General features: G+C 31.6%; 2 protein-coding genes across 2 annotated transcripts; one reads left to right on the forward strand and one right to left on the reverse strand.

Moving 5' to 3' along the window:
• Nucleotides 1-1,335: 1,335 nt before the first annotated feature.
• Nucleotides 1,336-4,275, forward strand: LOC114279410 (protein DOWNSTREAM OF FLC). Its single transcript, XM_082921561.1, is given in 4 exon segments — nucleotides 1,336-1,640; nucleotides 3,806-3,820; nucleotides 3,823-3,967; nucleotides 3,969-4,275. Coding segments are annotated over 4 exon segments (507 nt in total). The 5' UTR covers nucleotides 1,336-1,456; the 3' UTR covers nucleotides 4,132-4,275.
• Nucleotides 4,276-13,149: 8,874 nt separating this feature from the next.
• On the reverse strand, nucleotides 13,150-19,709 carry LOC114293147 (putative glucan 1,3-beta-glucosidase A). Its single transcript, XM_028237179.2, has 8 exons — nucleotides 19,496-19,709; nucleotides 19,287-19,406; nucleotides 18,969-19,169; nucleotides 14,925-15,083; nucleotides 14,563-14,732; nucleotides 14,072-14,227; nucleotides 13,615-13,967; nucleotides 13,150-13,532 (listed from the first exon to the last, which is right to left on the reverse strand). The coding sequence occupies exons 1-8, from the start codon at nucleotides 19,610-19,612 to the stop codon at nucleotides 13,351-13,353; spliced, it is 1,458 nt and encodes a 485-aa protein (XP_028092980.2). The 5' UTR covers nucleotides 19,613-19,709; the 3' UTR covers nucleotides 13,150-13,350.
• Between the last annotated feature and the right edge of the window lie 151 nt (nucleotides 19,710-19,860).

Here is a 19,860-nt window from a genome sequence, read left to right on the forward strand (position 1 = left end):
TTTTCCAATCCACATAGTTTTGGACGGATGGTGGATTTGAGGTCCCTTTAGCCGCTACCGAACCGCCAAACCGCAAGCACCCCTAGTAATTTATAAGACTTTGTGTTTTCAATTTGTTTAGATATTCTGTTTATGTTTTCAATTGAAAAAAAAAGTTTAAATATTCTATTGAATATATTCTATTGAAAAAAAGTTTTCAACTTGAATATATTTTTTTAATTGAAAAAAATAAATGTATCATTTATCTATATTTTTTGATTTTTAAATCCAAACTCTAAAAATAATAAATAAAAAAGATAATATATGCTGATTAGTTTTTGTTTTCAAGAAATAGATATAGTTGTAACAATACAGAGGCATATAATCTCTATTACTGCTCTGTTCATGATTTTAGTGGTTTAAATTGTTTTTATATTTTAATAACTGCAGATTGTAATACTTCATGTAATACTTTATGTGGATAAGGTATGTTGTGATTATAATATGTGGATAAGGCATGCAGTAATTGTAATATTCTAAAGTTTTTCTTTCTTTGAATGAGGCATGCAATGATTGTAATACTTTTTTAAGTCATTGACGGTAATACTTTCTTCTTTTTTTTTTTTGAAGAAGTGCATAAGTTGAATTATGTTGAAAATTTATAAAATTTTAAACTGCCAAACCGATTGCATCCATCTGTCAATCCCCTCAATCCATATCCGCCGGATTGATGGACGGATGAGGATTGATTTGCTCCAATCTGGTGAACGAATGGTGGATTGGAGGTTTCATGGCTGCAACCGCCCCGCGCCCACTCATACCTCCGACATTGCCTTGCCAGTTGTACACATATTAGCTCCTCTACAGTTGTCATATTTATTTAAGTTTAAAAAAATATTAAAAATCTCAAAAATTTTAATAAATATCTCACATAAATATGAGATTCATATAAGACTCGTGGTCTTATATCCATATGAAATATTTAGTAAAAGTTTTAATAAAATTTTTGAGATCTTTAAGTATATTTCTTTACATTATCTACAATTGCCTTAAGGTCCGTTTGTTTGTCGCTATAGCAAAAACAATGATGAACAGTAACCATATATCATGTTTGTTTCATTTATGATTTTCCAGATTGATAGTCCGTTCGGATTGCGAAAGGCTTTGGCGAGAGGATTATCAATCTCTTTCATTCTGCTTCTAAAAACAAACCACATTAAACCGCACTCCTTTTGTTGACTCTTGATTGACGCAGTGACTCCTGATTGGAATGATGCAACTTCCAGAAAGCTAAGCTGGACGCGTGCTAAGCGCACCAAATTCAACCCTCCCTCGCCAACATCTCTTTTCCCCTCCATTTTCTTTCCTCCACGGTCCACACACAGTTCACACTTTTTTTACTCACTTTACTCTTTCGGCTCCTCTCTCTCTCTCTCTCTCTCTCTCTCTCTCTCTCTCTGTATATATATATAGATATATGATGTTGAAGGAAGAGAAGGAAGCAACAATGGCGAGAATGATGTTGATGGTGGCACTCTGTCTACTGCCGGCTGTCGTTAGCGCTATTCGGCCGGTGGCGAATCCGTTAATCGTGGAGGGTAGAGTGTACTGCGACACATGCCGTGCCGGGTATGAGACCAACGCCACAACCCCCATTCCCGGTATACTGAACTTCCTCTTATCACTCCTTTCCTCAATGCATTTTCATTTCTCTTCCGCTCGTTTTCCATTAATTTCCGTACTCTTGGGATTATAATGTATCTGCAATGGGGTGGGCATCGGTCTTTTTTTTTTTTTTAAGGCATACAAAGATTATTTTAGCTCATCAGGTCGGGTTGGACGGACATTTTCAACCCCAATATATTAATGGAATAGACTCGAGAGATATATTTTTAATCTATTCTGGCTAAGTCATTATTAAATTAATTAATTAATTAATTATAATGTATTAATATATATATATATATATATTTGTTAAGATTTAAACTTTATTTTTGTTAATTTATTAAATTTCACATTTATGGTGATATTTGATTGAATTTATTTAAGAAATTTTTTAATTTATATGCAAAATTCTTTAATTTTTAATATTATTAATATATTTATTTAAAAAATATAATGTATAATTAAATTTAATTATGGAATGTTTTGAAAAAAAAATTGACATATAGCATGATGGGTGGACTTGGGATTTATAATTATTTTTTGGACTGAATTTGGGCAAATATAGAGGCCCGATGTTAGGACCGGGCTAGACTTTGACAAACATAAAATATCTTATTATGTAGTATCAGACCAACCCAAACCCGGTCCGGCCTAACAAATGTCCACTCCTAATCTACATTAATAATACTATATGCATCAATTAGTATATCAATTATTATAAAATGGGTGAGGCCAGCAATAATATGAATTGTTTTGGGAATATGGTTAAAAGTTGATTTTTTGATTTTATTTTTTCTAAAAAAACGTGTGAAAGTTGTGAGAGATGATATAACTCAAAATAGGTAAAAATTGGAAGATGGCTTTTAATCATCTTTTCAAAATAGTCCATAATATATATTAATACATTCATTAATATATCAATTCGTATATATATCACTACCAAATCTGTATACATTCATCATTGATCCTAGTACAAATTCATGCATATATGTGTATGTTTAAAGGGGCATCCCAATTACTAACTACTGTTTGTTTAAATTTTTAAATAGTAATAAATTTTTTATTTAATTTTGATTTTTCTTAATTTTCAAAATGCAAAAGTAATAATTAATTAGAGTAATATTTTACGATGTAGTTTTTCTAATATACTTTTTTATTTAGAACATTCTAGCACAGGTACAAATATTTTTCTATTTGATCCCAGTACAAATATAGGAGATAAAAACAAAAACAAAAACAAACAAACAAGTATATGAGGCTTCACTTTTTTTTATTATTTTTTTTATTTTTAATTATGATTTAAACATATGAACTCAAATCAGCTTTACTTTTAGGCCTATATAAGTAACGATTTTTTTTTATTTTTGTCTATTTATTTAGGACTAATAATATATTCTGTCATAATCCGTTATCATCCCGTTCGTTCAAACAATTTGTCTAATACAGTAACTACAATTTATTCGCTGATATATTCCTATTCTTTGGTTTAACTTATTATTAGTTAAAACTGATAATTAAAAAAGCACGTGACCTGATTGTGTAGGCCTATGCTTATTGTGTTTCTCTGTTTCGGTTAGGCATTATTCTAGTGTGATGAGTGAGGTAACCAACCCAAATAATTACAAGAAGAGCGTTGCTATTCAGGCACAAAAGTTAGACTTACTTTCTAGACTCAGTGATGTGTGAAGAAGATAATTTGTTGATAATTAAATATTCTCTAATTATCAACTAATCACCTTCTTAACACATCACTCGGTCTATAAAATGGGTCTAAGAAGTAAACTTGTATATCATTCTCCTTGCAAGAATTGGTATAAAATTATCTACTGAACTAACGTATTTAGATTTGACTACAAAATAATTTAAATTGTGTCATTGAGTCCTTTTAACTTTATCACCAAATTCTTTATTGAGAGAGAAATTGATAATAAAACAATGAAGGTAGAGATTATGCAGGGTAAGGACCAGGGTGGTTGCATATATATGATTTTCAGATGTTCTGATTAGAAAAGCAATAATATGATTGAAACATTTTGTGAACCCATAGGTTTTTATGAGAAGAAAGGAAAGCCTATTTGTCGTAAGAATTAGTCATTACTGTCAATGTATTCTCAGAAGCCATGGATAGTTATTTATGATTCCTGTTACATCTGTTAAATAGGTACCAAGGTTAAAATCGATGCAATGACAGGGACACACACAAACTCTTATACAGCATTGATGGAACAACAGACTCAACAGGAAAGTACATGATCATGATCAAAGAGGACCATGGCGACCAGCTCTGTGATGCCATGCTAGTTAGCAGCCCACAGAGAGACTGCAACGGCAGATCCAGGGCGTGACCGTGCTCGTGTGATACTTACCCGAAACAATGGGATTGCTTCAAACAACCGTTTCGCCAATGCAATGGGTTTTGTGAGGGATCAGCGCATGTCCGGGTGCAAGCAACTGCTCCAGCAATACGAGCAGGAGTATGAAGAGTAAATATTGTTTATGGTTCTCAACATTGATCTTTGATACGCGTATTCTATGATATTGTTATATTTATTTTGATGATTTTTTTTTTTTTATTTATATAAAGCAACTGGAGTGAATTGATTATAAAGTAACTGGAGTAAATTGATTAAACTTTGCATGTTTATATGCGCTTGTCTTGTCTATATGTTTCCTTGAAATTTGCGGAGAGATTATTTTTATTTAAATATATGATTCAAATACAACTTCAAGAAATAAATAAATAAATGATAAATGAGAAAAATAAATGCAAATCAATAAAATGGAAGTGAGAAGTGTATTTTAATATAAGTAAGAACTGTGATCGGAAGACACATTTCTCACTGATAATCCATTGATTTACAATTACTTTCTTCTTTTCCATCTATACGGGATATTTGCCCCTCTTCTAAAGAGTTTCATATGCTTACAAAATAAATAATATGCAACATCAGAAACATGTAAAATCGAAAAATATGTAATTGTGACGTTTGCGGATGGAGAGCTCTTTTTCATAAGAGTGTTGCTATTAGTACTTCATTAATTATTTTAAACTTCTAATTTTTTTGGACTTCTATTAATAAATTTTAAAACTCTTAAAATTTCATTTTACCTCTCAAATAATATCAAAATTATTCTTGTGAAAACATTTCACGCATTCAACTGAATGCACACCCCCACACCCCAAAAAGCCTCTCTCTCCCAAAATCCTAACAAATCCATGAAGGTAATTACTTCATCTCTACATATTTGTTCATGACTTGAGCAAATAAATGTAGGATTTTTTTGTTGTTGAATCAAAATTCTCTTTTTGTGAATTCTGCAATCTCCACGAGTTTCGGTTATCTGTTCCCGAACAAATAAGAAATATTCAATCACCTGTTCCCAAACAAATGAACAATGTTTGAGCATGTGTTCCCGAATTTCGGTCATATGTTCGGGAGTTCAGTCCTGAAAAAATGACTAATATTTTTTTATTATTTTTGTCTTTTTTTTCAAAAACTTACTCTTACAAGGCCAATCTCCTCTGAACTAAGAACACTATCAAAACTATGAATCTCCTCTGAATTTTTATTATTATACTCCTCTCATCTCATGGAGTTGTGATTACCGGAAAAAACTTTCACTCATTGTCATTGTCGGAGAAGTATAGGTAATCAAATGATTGTCACCGTTATTGTCGGATTATTGCCGCCAAAAGATTTTCAAGGTTTTGAAAGTGAGATTTGGAAAAGATGGATGAGTAGTGATAGAGGTGGGTGATCTCATAAGTCTGAATTCATGAATAATATGCAATATAAGAAACATGTAAATGCAAAAAATATGTAATTGCGACGTTTATGGAGAGCTCTTTTTCATAATATATATATATATATATATTTGAATACGAATTATGAAACCTAATTGTTTTTGACACAACCCTTTTAAGCCTTCACTATACTGTTTTTTTAGAGGGTGTTGAGCCTTCTCTATTGGAAGGGCAGCAATTACAAATTATAATGGATAAATTATAAATAGATCCTTTGAAATTTATTTAAAATACAAATTATCTCTTGTAGTTTAAAAAATTACAAATATTTCTTTGTTAGAATTTTTTATTTGGTAAAATTTATTGAAAAAATAAAATTCGTAATTGCTCTCCTATATAATGATAAAATTACCTACATTATTATTTGAAATAAATTGCGGACATCATTAAAACTATTAATTGATTTGATAATTTATTAATAAAATATGTCATTTGTTATGAAATTAGAAATTTTAAGAGCGGGATGTAATTTTCAAAATGATAATAGACAAATAGTATCTTAAAAAGAATTTAGAATGTGCATTTATAATTTATCCAATATATATATATATATATATATATTATAAAAAGACTTAATAAATTACACGAAATGTGACCAATGCCCGTAAGGATAAGAGAAATTAATACAATTACAAACGTTAAGAAAAATAATTTACAAATAAAAATTTCATATAAAATTTTATATAAGAATGATATAATGATGATATTTTAGAAAATAAAAATTATTCTAATTAAATTTTTTGATTTTAAAATAAAAGAATTTAAAGACTATCACATTATTTTAGATAATTTTTTATTTATATATTACTACTCAAATGAGAAAAGAAGATATATTTTGCATCTCAACACCCCCCCCCCCCGGGCGGGGTTTGTCCAAAGAAAAAGAAGAAAAATGCCAATGCATATTCTTATGCGACACCTTGTGCATTTGATTAGTAGCTTGTCTGTAGGGGTGTAAATTTCGTCCAACTCGGCCTCTGTCGAACCTTTTGGGCTCTTGCCAAAATCGGGCTAAGCCGGGCTAGCCCACCGACTAAAAAATTAGGCCCAGGCCCCAGGGGTATTCGGGCCTTGAGCGGGTCGATTGGTCGGGCCAGTTGGCCTAGGCTTGGGTTAAGGCTTGGGCGGGCCTAAACAATTTTTTTTGTTTTTTTTTTATTTTTTTAACCAAAATTTTATTATTTTTCACTAAAAAAGGCGTTGGGCCTCGAGCTGGGCCGGGCCTTGAGTGGGCCTTAAGCGGGTCAATGGACCAGGTCCACGGGCCAAGGCGGACTTCAAAAAGATGGCCCAATGTCTCAGCTCGGGCCCAAACAAGTCGGGCCCACCCCGGGACATTTTTACACTCTTACCTACCTACTCCCAATAACTAGTCTATCTAGAGCCAGCCCTGGCTAAGGCCACTAAGACCTGCGCCTAGGGCCCCCAAATTTTGGCCCGAAGTAAGGTCTCAAATTTATTTGTTTTATATTAGATTAAAAGTTTAAAGCCTAATCTTTTTTTATTGTTTGAGACCCACTCTAAAAGGCCCCTTAAAAAAATCTATTGGGTCAAATTAAAAATATATATAATCATTGTGAGGCACAATTAAAATTTAATATAATTAATCTAGACAAATAAATATGATATAATGAGTCTAAATAGAATCTAATGTCAAGCATTTAATAGAACAAATAATTTTATCTTAATTTTTTTACCATCTTTCTTTATCATATTTTAATTGAATAATTTTATCCTAATTTCTTTTCCTTAATTTTGTTTGCCCTGATTTTTTTACCCTCTCTCTTTATCATAATTTAATTGAATTATTTTACCTTAATTTTTTCTCCCAATTTTTTTCCAATAATTTGTGTTTTGTTATCAAATAATTAGTGGATTGTGATTTGTGTGGATTATAATTGTGTTATCAGATATCATATTACAATAATATAATCATTTCATTATCAAATATCAATGCTAAACTGTAAAACAATTAGACCCTATTTTATCTTTCTTGAGTCTTTGTAATATTTTTTTATATCTTAATATATGAAAATAAATTTTAATGATTATATGTATAAGGAAACTTTTTGTAAAAATTAAATAATAAAACAATTATTGGTAACTTTTTATTTTATCCATAATTTTTTTTATAAAAATTATATGTATGAGAGCCCCACTTTCAAAGCCCGCCTAAGGCCCTATAAATCTCAAGGCCGGCCTTGAGTCTGTCCCACGTGTTCTTTTTTTTTTTTTTTTTTGCTTTGAAGTACGAAAGGAAAATGTGGGTAACGTTTGGTAGAGTTTTAGAATCATGATTTAATAATAGAGTTGTATTTTGAGTTTATGAGTTTCAGAATTATGATTTGAAAAGAAAAAATTTGTTTGATTATGAGTTTTAAAAAGAGTTTTGAATTGAGTTTTGAATTTTTAATGTGACATGAAATTAGAAAAGTTGTTTGGTTATGAGTTTTGAAAAAAATTTCAGTCGTTTAGGAACAGGCTAATTTAGTAACTTTTTGGCTATTTGGCTAAAATATTAACTAAAAAAAACTAGTATGTTTGAGATGATTTTTTGAATTTTTACGAAAAGATGTGAAAAAAGTAGAGAGAAAATAGAATCTTTGACTTTTTGGTATGAGTTGTTGGCTTTTTGGCTAATTTAGTAACTTTTTGACTTTTTTGCTAAAATTGAAGGTTCCCAAACGAGGCCTATTGAAAAACTTATAACTCATAACCAAATACTGTAAGAATTTTTCCTAAATATGGCTTAATGTGGCTTATGCATGATTATACTAGATTCATCTCATTAAATAAGATACATGTACATCAATTAGGATGGTGACTAATTATGGATGAATGCACCTATATATACATAATGTATAGAAGACTAATGATAATGCATTAAATGTGATAGATTCATTATGAATGAATCTTAAAGATGCATTATTTATCTATTATGAATATATAAGATACATTAATCTATCTAATGAATTCATTAATATAGAAGATGCATTATATATCATGAATGCATAAGATACATTAATCTATTTAATGAAATTCATTGAATGAATGGATTCTTTGTTGGAAAGAATACTAGTATAAATATTGTAAGGTCCCAAACCACACTCTCCATCAAAAACTCAAGTTGTCATCACAAGAAGGCTCACATCGCCTAAAGAGAGAGAAGTGGTTTGAAGATCTTAGACAAGTAAAGAACTTAAAGATCAAGGTCTTCCATTCAAGGTTTCTCGTTTTGCAAGAGGATTTCATACTATCATGGATCAAGGTATGTATTTACTTATTTTGTATAGTAGAAATTCATATAGTTTTCATGTATAGAATTGAATCTTTAATGATTTTTAGTTTATGTTCCGCAAAGTTTTCTATCAAATACACAATTCAAAACTCCATTAAAAAATCTATATTTAAAACTCATAACCAAACTCTTTTTAAAATTCAATTCAAAAAAATAATTTGTCATTTTGGTCTAAAAAAATAATTTCTATATTTAAAAATTATCAAAAATAAATATATTTTTTTTTCCAAATAACAAATGGCGATTGGCAATTGCAAAAAAAAAAAAAACAAAAAAAAAAAAAAAAAAGAAGTTACTGTTACAGTCAACCGGCCGGACGGGCGGATGATCGGGTAGACCAAAAATTCAAAAATTGTCTAGTTTACTAAACATGTTTTTAAAATGTGTTTTAAAATTGATTTTGAATTATGATTTAAAAACTTAAACCAAGCATAACATTCAAATATAAGAGTGAAAAATTAATTAGAAACTCACACCAAACACAGCCTTGATTTTTTTCTTCTTCTTCAAAACTTGTAGTCTATACCTAAATTCACAGAAGAAAAAAATACAATGAAACAAAAATTATTGATGAATCTTACATATACACATCATATTTATTGCGTAAATTCGTATATAAGAGGTGAAAATATCAGTAAAATTTGTCTGGAATCCAATACATACATAACATCCCTCAAGTAAAAACAGATTATCTGAAAACAAAAAATAACATTTGTACAATATACATATATATATATAGGTTTTATTATTCAAAAAAATTTGCACAAGAGGAGAAAATTTCCAAAATACTGTTGTTAATAATATATAGTAGCAGTGTGTGAAAAGAAAATAAATAAATAAATAATTAGTTCCAATGTGGATGATCTATCTTTAATCGAATTAAGAAAGAGATTAATAAAACATTCTGATCGCTAAAAAAAAAAGTGTATGAAAAATTGATGATGTGGTATATGAGGACTCGTCCGGTAGTGTGGGAGGGGAGTTAGGTTAGTTGGGGGCTTGCGTTTACATGGTGGTTGCCAAACTTTAATAGCAAAGAATTAATGGTAATATCAAAACACAACCTCCACGCACTTGGGAGGTGGTGTTGTTAGGTGTTGTTAATTGGTGACTTTGAAATGATGCATTGTTTTGGATTTCTTTCAGCAACAGTGTTTTATCAACGGGAGATGTTACAATATGTACCTTTAAAAAGGTGCATCTGATATCTTTTCATAATTTTTTAATAAAATTTCATAACTTAAACCCAAAATATCATTTTTCACTACAAAAATATAGCTTTTTTTCACTGAAAAATATCATAACAAAATCTCAAAGTGTCATAACAAAAATCATAAAATGTTATAATATTTTCATTCCTAATTTTAGGATACACATCATAAATTTGCTATTCATAACTTTACAACAAAATAGCATAACTTTATTATAAAATGTCATAACACACATCACAAACAATCATAGCGTTTATCATAAAAATCTTAACTTTTTTACAATGTGCACCATTTGAAAATGTGCATATTGTAAATTTCTCCTTTATAAACATATACAGTACTACTACATTCTTAATTTTGCCCCTCTAATTTACCCTCAACGACGTGGTTTATTCCTATATAAAACAGTCTCACACTTTTCTCTCTCTCTTTCTCTCTCTCTCTCTCATCTTTAGTTTCTCTAATTTCACATTATTGAAGGTGAAATTAAGGTAACAAAATTAAGGGGGTGAATTATTATTAGCATTTCTAATTTTTAATTAGAACGGTGGGATAGTCTTGGGGACCTATCATTTTATAAATAAATTGTATTTTCGAGAATGTTATTGTCTTTAAAACTAAAAAGTTCATTAAGATGACTTCTATTTTAACAATGTCATTGTCAAACAATTGTTGTCATAAAATTCTATATATAAATTCTGTAAGCGTATCAATTTTTATAAAATTGTGTATAAATTTTATTGTGGATCATTTTGCTTATTTCATATTGTTAGGTTTTATTTCTTAGCAATCCCGTTTGACAAAACTCCTTTGAGTTGTAATTTTATTCGCATTTTTATTTCAGTGAGACTATGAGTTGTTAGATGCGAATCCAACCCGAATCAAGTATTTCAAAGAAGTTTGTGATGATAAAGCTTTCAAGATTGCCACTTCGCTGATTATGACGGGGATCGAGCTGCCCGGTCAGCTCGCGAGGGTCCAGGGGGCAGCGCCCCTTGGCGGGTCCGGGGCAGCGCCACGGCGGGGTTGAGGGGCAGCGCCCCCGAAGCAAAATGCAAAAATGCATTCAAAGTTGCCTGTCTGATCATGTTATTTTTTTCCAGTTTTTCCATTTTTGGCCTTCCCGCTCGAGCGAGGAAATGGACGCTCGAGCGGGGATTGGAAGCTCTCAGCATCTCTGCAGTCGCCTGTAAAAATACTGGAAGGTGTGATTTTACGCTCGAGCGGATTCTCCTACGCTCGAGCGCATCTCAGTTTATTCGCACGCAGTTTTTGGTCAGTCCGCTCGAGCGGGCTGTGTTGAGCTCGAGCGGAGATCGCGGGACAGATTCTATAAATTCGCGTATTGGGTCAGATTTTTAGTATAACTGCTCCAGATCTTCTTTTTGGTTTCTAGGGTTTATATCTGGGGATACTTTGAGAGTTTTCTTTGATGTTTTTATTGAGTATTCAACTCATGATCTAAAGAGAGTACATCAAAGGTTTGTTTGTTATACACAAAAGAGAGAGTTATTCTTCAGTTGTGGATTCTGAAGAATTCGAGCCTGAAGCTTTGGTGGAATCCGGAGTGGCTCATCAGAAAGACAATTCCGTGGTGAAGATGGGGTTGGAAGAGGCACATAGAGGTTGGTTCAATTAGGCGTTGTGGATTCGCTAGGTAATTGAGAGTATACCTGTGTAATTCCTTTAATTCTTCTTAGTGGATTGTTCTTGTGGCTGTTGCCCGTGGTTTTTTGATCACAGTTGGAGGTGTCCAATTGTGGTTTTTTCCACGTTAAATCGCTGTGTCTCTTTGTCTTGATTGTTTGATTGGGATTGTTATATTCTGCTTAAAATTGATACATAATCACAAATCAACATCTAGGGGATTTCTAAATTTTTCACATATATTTATTCAATTTAGAAGAAAACAATAATAAATTATCAAAAAATTTATACAAAATTTGTTACGAAAATGAAGTAACAATAATAAATGTATCAAAAAAATTTAAACGTACAACTATTTAAAATTTGTCAACAAGTGTTTTCTTTTTTTTTTCTTCAATTTTTTTAACGTAAATTTACACAACAAACATGTGCATATCATTTACTGTGTTAATCAACATAGAAAAGTGAAAAAAAAATTATAAAATTCATCTAATAATATATTTCTTATGTGTGGATTCCTAAAGATATGAAATTTTCTGTTACTTTATCTCAATATATCTTAAGTCATATATAATTATACCATGAAAATTTTATGTTTTGACGTTCTCACATTATGCTAAGAAATGCATTAAGACAGAGACAATTTGGGACACAAGATCTGTGGCCTCATATAGGAGGTAAACAATAATAAAAATTAAAAAATCATATGATTATATATAATAACTTCTATAGATATGGATATACAAATCAATAAGGCCTTGTTTGGCATGTCATCATCTTAGCCTAAAAGTCAAAAAGTCTATAACCTATACCAAAAAGTCAAAGATTCTCTTTTCTCTCTACTTTTTGTACATCTTTTCGTAAAAAAATTAAAAAGTCATTCTAAATATACTAATTTTTACCTCATATTTTAACTAAAAAGTCAAAAAATTACTAAAATTGTCTATTCCCAAACGATGCCTAAGTCTTTGTTTGGGATGCCATGAATAAGAGATGGTTTAATCCATCCTCCTACAAGGAGCCAGCCTCCAAGGTTAACACCTCGGACACGAAAATGGGGATCGGCCTTCCCGCAGGCAACATATACCAAACAAGAAGCAAAAATGCTAATTAATAGCTTCCTTGTCGACCATATTTTTGTCATTTTTATTTAAAAACCACTCCTAGCTCTTTGTTAATGGAGTGGCAAAAACTACCACATATGTATGTATGTGTACATATATGTCTTTATAGGATGTGATGCTTTAATTGAAAAATTTTGTAACGTTCTTGATATCAATTCATTAAATATATGACGACCGTTTGTATTTGTTTTAATTGATTGTGAGAGGAAGATGCTTTATTTTGCTGCCTATTTTAGGAGTAGCCAAACAATGAATAGTACTAAATTTTTGCCAATTTGTGTTATTAATTGTGCTATAGAAACGCCAATTTTGTATGCTCTTATTATAATAATAATTATTATTATTTAACATTCATGGTAAACTGGTATTATTTGTTACTAATTGTTAGGATTGAATTTTACTTTCACTGAAAAAATAAAATAAAATAAAAGCTTCACTGATACATTTAACTCTAACAAAACGCAAATAACCAATGGGCCAAGCCCACCATGAAAAAGTCAAATTCACCCAAATTACAATCATTCCCCCCCCCCCCCCCCTCCCCACCATGAAAAAGTCAAATTCACCCAAATTACAATCATCCCCCCCCCCCCCCCCCCCCCCCCCCACACACACACACAATTAAAGCTTGATATAACCATTGTTGATCATCCATTTCAGACTCCAGTGATTGTTCACATTCTTCAGGGTCCAATAAGCCCACCCAAACGAAGCCCTCCCATACACTTCCAACTGGGCCTTACCAAACCTTTGGTAATCCTTTTTTGCTACCCCACTTACTTTCCACTCAGCAACCCATTCCCCTGCAAATTCAAATCATACAAATACGAAAAAAATGGAAAGAAAAAACAAAACAGATTATTTTGGCATTTTGGGATTGTATACCTATAAAAGTGAGGGGTCCATTCGATGTAGTAACTTGATTCAACTGTGCTGATCGGTTGTTGTAGATAAAATCAATGTTTTGTTGAACACTCATGTTGTTAAAGCTATTGGAGAAGAGATTGTAGTAATGGATATCAATGACCGAGCCCTCTAAGCTGCTGGCAATAGGAAAAAGTTCTTGTGGGTCGATTGCTCCTAGACGGTTTGACATGATCACATAAGCCGTGGAGGAGTACTTTCGAACAACGTTGTAACCAGCACTATAGTACTTGTTCAGGCTATCGAGAGATGCTCCAGGTGAGAGAGGCTCATTGATCAGCTCAACTGCATAAAAGGTTGGATTATTAGCATACCTATATGTGTGCAAAACAAAAAATTATAAGAGACCAATTGTTACCATATTGTTCTATGAAGGTCAAGTATGGTCCAAAAAGCAAGAAATTAAGAATGGCTGTACCTGGAGGTCAGAAAATCTATAACATTAGCTGTTTCTTGTATGTTTTGATCCGATAGCCCCCATTCTTGAGACCCATCTCTAGAAGAGCTATGCTCGTTGCCATTTTGAGAACCAGGTGCAGCGTGTAGATCAATAATGACATTAATTCCATATTTTCTACAAACAGAAGACCTTTATGAATCAAATATCACCAGGGATATATATATATATATATATGTTTAGGGTGTTGATTTGTCCATGGCTAGCCTATCATGCTTAGAAATATGCCTAATTTAATTTTACAGTGTCTAATGCAGAAACAAATAATTTTTTGGACAAGTCAGTATTGAAACACTCAAAATTGATGCTTAGCTAAGCCCATTGTGTTTCAAAATTCTCACCACGATTGCGAATGCGTTGGGGATAGGGCAACATGAAATTTTGTACAAAGATTCATTTGTTGTGATTTGTAGGTTTTTAGTTTTAGATCAATCGAGGGTTAAGAGACATACTGTGCCCAAATGAAAGCATTATCCAAGGCTTGCAAGGATCCCCCAACATAAGGCTGTGGAGGGGTTGGATCACAAGCTATCCACCACCCTATAGGAATTCTTACTGCATTTATTCCGTTGCTTGATATGAAATTGAAGTCATCTTCAACTATGAATGTATTCCAATGCTCCTGAGATGTACACAACTCATAAAATTTTCTTGACATATAATTATGATGGTAATTATATGCATCCCTCTAATCAGTTCTTTTATTTATTTTAAATACACCTCCTTCCAAGCAATAAACCACTTTTTAGTGGCATTTTTACCCTGCCTCAACAACAAACTAATTATTTAATTAAATAAATAACGTACTACTTACTGTCATAACTTGTGGTGCATTCACTGGACCATAACCATTCGTTAATTGAAATTCACCATGTAGCCCCCCAGTGTTTGTAACAATGAAAACATATTGATCGTCATTTCCCCAACTACCATCTCCTTTTGAATCAGCTGTCACGAGATTCTCTGTCTTTACCTACAAATTCTTATTGAGAAAGTCAATAAGTAACAATTTTTGTAAATAATGAGATTTATGTGGCTATGTGTTTGAAAATGCCATTGTAGTCCTTCGTAATTTATCAATGTTAAAATAAAACCGTGTCATTATTCTTACATTTTTAACATTTTTTTTCCCTCTCCTGAACTCTTAGACAAACTAGCAATTTTTTTAGAAAAATGCTTCAGAGCTCGAAATTTTTGAGGCTCGAGTGGCCCGAAATCAAAATGACGTTGTTTTGATTTTTTTTTTCCTCTCTTTTATCTGTGAAACCGAGGGAGGAAGGAAGAGAGAGAGAGAGAGAGAGAGAGAAAAGAGGGAGGGGGAGTTGATCTTCTCACGTCGCTGCCGTCATCATCACCCTACCCTTTCTCTTTCGTCACTGTTGCACTGTCGCCAGTACACCACTTCCGTCGCCGCCTTCTCTCTTCTCCTTTTCTCTTTTTATATATAGATATATGTGTGTGTGTGTGTGTGTGTGTTTCATAGATGGGTATGGAATTCAGAGGAATCAAGTTCTTGTTGTTGTTGGGTTTGTAGGATGGAGTGAGAGCGTTGATTAGCAAGCTCTGCTGAGAGAAGGCTATAAACATTTTGCTATGCTATGCCGATTGTCTAATGCTATACAACTTCCTACTAGTATGTGTTATAAATTAATATGTTCTTTCTCTTTTGAGTTTTGTTATCTCTGTGCTCTTACTCAAAGAGGGGATGGATGACCCAATCTGTCTAGAATTTTTTTATTTTTAATAATTTTATGTTCCTTATATATAGGTATAAATGGATAAGTATATATAGGTATAAATGTGTGTGTGTGTATTTTATGGATTTGACTTTTGATTTTCCAGATCTATATGTGTGTGTGTGTGTGTTTCATGGATTTGTGGGTTTGATTTTTGGGTTTGAATCTCTCTGCTCTATTTCTTTCCTCTCCTTTCCTCTCCTCTTCTCTTCTTCTTCTGCAAGTAATGGAAAGGAAGAAGAAAAGAACAGAAAGACAAAAAAAAAAAACAAAAAAAAAAAGAGGCAAAACGACATCGTTTTGTGATTTCAGGCCACTCGAGCCTCTAATTTTTCGAGCTACCTAGCGGGGTTGTTTTTTGAAGTCATCACAATCCATTGCCCTCACTATTTTATGAAGTTTGGCCTTCTAAGGTATGTTTAGATAATTTATGAATAAACAAATAAAATAAAGTGCAAAAAACTATTTTTTTCCATTTCTGGTTGGGTTAGGATAACAAAAAGGAGGATGGAGGCTGTTTAGGTGGTTAGGATAACAAAAAAGGAGGATGGGGCTATTTGGGCTTGTGGACCCTTACGGGTTCTGTTTTGATAATCTGAACCGTTGATTTTGTTGAGCATTTCATGTATTTCATCTACAAAAAAAATTAGGTTGATCTGATAATTGTAACTTATTCACGTTATCATGTTTTTCATTAGAAAATGAGCAATAATTGTATTTTTAAAAAATAAATCATACATTTTTTTATGATAAAAATAATAAATTGAACAAGTTGTAATTATCATAACGATCTAATTTTTTTATGGATGAAATATATAAGGTGCCCGACAAAATGAATTGTTCGGATCATCGAAATAAGATCCATGACCCACAGACCCAAACATTCCCCTCCAATTTAGATTTTAGATTTGAGAGAATCCTCCTTTTAATGAAAATAATATATATTTATATTTATCAAAACGATTCCTTTTTTTTTTTCAACGATTCTATTAACACGTGTTCTTAAACACATGTTAAAAAATTCAGTGGTGCTACATGTACCAATTAGTATACCAATTAGTGTAACATATGCTTGAATATTGTCACTTCAAAACTATGGACTCACCCATTATACAAATTATAAAAATTCAAAACTTTTAAAATTATATCACATCACTAATGGAAAATGAGTTGGACCCCCAATGGGGGTGCTGGGGGTCAACTCTGATTGGCTGAAAAATTGTTTTTTTTTTTTTTTTTTTTTTTTTGAGCCAGTGGACAGTTGCCAACTGTCACTGGGGGTGCTAGGGGTCGCCCCCCACTGGGGGTCCCCAGCATTGCCCTTTAATTAGTATACCAATTAGTGCATATAACTTTATTCTAAAAAAATTAAAATATTTATACATTTTATATAAAAATATATATAATAAAAATTGTATGAATATTTTAAGTCACATAACTTTTAGTTATGCTCTCTAAAACAAAACAAACCAAAAACAAAAAAACAAAACAAAACAAAAATATTTTTGTATCACATCACTAATTAGTATATCAATTGGTACATATGACTTTATTCTAAAAAAATTAAAATATTTATACATTTTATATAAATATATATATATATATATATAAAATAAAAATTGTATGAATATTTTAAGTCACATAACTTTTAGTTATGTTCTCTAAAACAAAACAAACCAAAAAAAATAATAATAAAACAAAACAAAATATTTTTATATCACATCACTAATTAGTATATCAATTGATGCATATAACTTTATTCTAAAAAAATTAAAATATTTATACATTTTATATAAAAATATATATATATATATATATATATATATATAATAAAAATTGTATGAATATTTTAAGTCACATAACTTTTAGTTATGTTCTCTTTAAAAAAATAAAAAAACTTTTAGTTATAAAATTTTTGTTGTCACGTTAGTTTGGGAAGATTTTTGGTATTACTTTTTGGAAAGAGTAATCTTGAAGATTTTAAATATTTTATTAATATTTTTATCAAATATCTCATATGACTGTAAGATTTACATGGTGTGAGTCTCACACTTATATAAAATATTTGGTAGAAATATTAATAAAATATTTTAATCCTTAACATTTTTCTTTTGAAAAAGCTATAAATACAGAAATCTTTTTACAGAATTATTCATAGATGAGACATTTTATTCTTGTGTCTCTCATCTGTGAACAATTCTATGAAAATTTTCTATGTTTATAGCACAACTCTTACTTTTCAAAATACCCTGACTTATTTAAGGATGGTTTGGAATTTCTAAATAAGTATACTTTTTGACTTTTAAAAAAAATTGTACAAAAAGTATAGAAAGTGATTAGAAAAATAGAGAAGAGATGTTGATTAATGTGACCCAAATAAATATATGTATATAAAAAAAAAGTACACTTTTTTAGTTCTGTCCAAGCAAGCACTTAGGCCTCGTTTGGAAACAAGCTTTTTTAATAACTTTTTGGCTTTTCGACTAAAATATGATGTAAAAAAAATTAGTATGTTTATGATGAATTTTTAATTTTTTACGAAAAGATATGCAAAAAATAAAAAGAAAGAAAATATTTAGCTTTTAAATATAAATTGTTAACTTTTTAATTTTTTTAATAATTTTTTAACTTTTTAACTAAAAAAATCATTTACGAAACGGGACTTTATTATTTTTATTTTTATTTTTTTAAAAAGTACAGGGGAAAGAAAATCCCTTTCAAATGCCACCAACTTTATGAATTTTCAGTTGACACATACATTGAATGAGACCCATTCGCGGAAGTTGCTGAATCTGATTCTTATCTGGTTGCCCCAGTGATGCTGACAACCAATAACATAGGCTTTAACTTTATGCTTTTCTGTAACTCCATAGAATTATCTTGTTTGAAGTGGATGCATATAGTTAATTACATAAAATTACACACACAAAATATATATATATATAATTTATAATTTAGATTAAAGCAACAAAGACAAATTATACTATTCGTTTTGCTTTTATTATCTTTTTAAAATTGTGACTATCAATCTTTTACACTTTTGGCCAAACTATAATTTGAATTTACTCCGAGTTTCAAAAAATGTATGCAAAGTTTAAATTATTGAAGAAATAAAGGGAAACCTGTAAGAAGAAGCCATTAGGAGTTTTTATCCGAACACGGTTCAAATCATCAGAATTTCTGACAATCTCAAACGTTTCGAATCTACCTGGAGTGTCTGCAACCATAGCTACCATGTCGATCCCATTTCCACCACTATCTACTCTCACAAATTGTTTGTTGAACACCCTTAATTGATAGCTCGTCTCATTGATCCTCCACAACTTCACCACAACAATGACAACAAACAGAGAAATTAAAGTAATTTTACAAAATTTAATTCACACCCATCAAAGAAAACATAAAGTCATCTGTGTTTTTCGACAAAAAAAAAAATTTACTGTGAATGTTTCCCAACTAGAAGCAACAGTCCTGTTGGCAACTATGATTGAACCTCTGCCTGTTTCGGCGCAAAGGTATTTTCCGGCCGTTACCGATTTAAACTGCAGCCCAGTGCCATCCTAATCGTCAAAATTCAAAACAAGATTGAGCCGTTAGAAGATGAGAATCAAAACCAAGAAATTTTGGATGTTTTTGTTTGTGTACAAACCAAGAAATCTTTGTTTGGGATGCCATCGAAGAGAGATGGGTTTGATCCATCCTTCTGTGACCAACCAACCTCCAAGATTAACGGCTCGGATTTTGAAATTGGGAGTAAGCCTCCCATGAGAAAGAGAGAGCATAGAACTGAGGAAGATACAAAAGCATAGGAGTGGGTGTCTTCTTGTTGAATGTGCTGTTGCCATTTTGATCCTTCTCCAACTTCTAGTAGGAATGGCAACGGGGCAGGGCGGGGCGGGGCCGGGGATCGCACTCCCCGTCCCCGATCTCCGATTTGGAAAATCTCCCCGGCCCCAGCCCCAATCCCCGACGAGGAACCTACCACCATCCCCATCCCTGCCCCCAATGGGGATC

The sequence above is a fragment of the Camellia sinensis genome, chromosome 3, assembly GCF_055761805.1.
Source record: "Camellia sinensis isolate YWXY chromosome 3, ASM5576180v1, whole genome shotgun sequence".
NCBI classification, from domain to species: domain Eukaryota; kingdom Viridiplantae; phylum Streptophyta; class Magnoliopsida; order Ericales; family Theaceae; genus Camellia; species Camellia sinensis.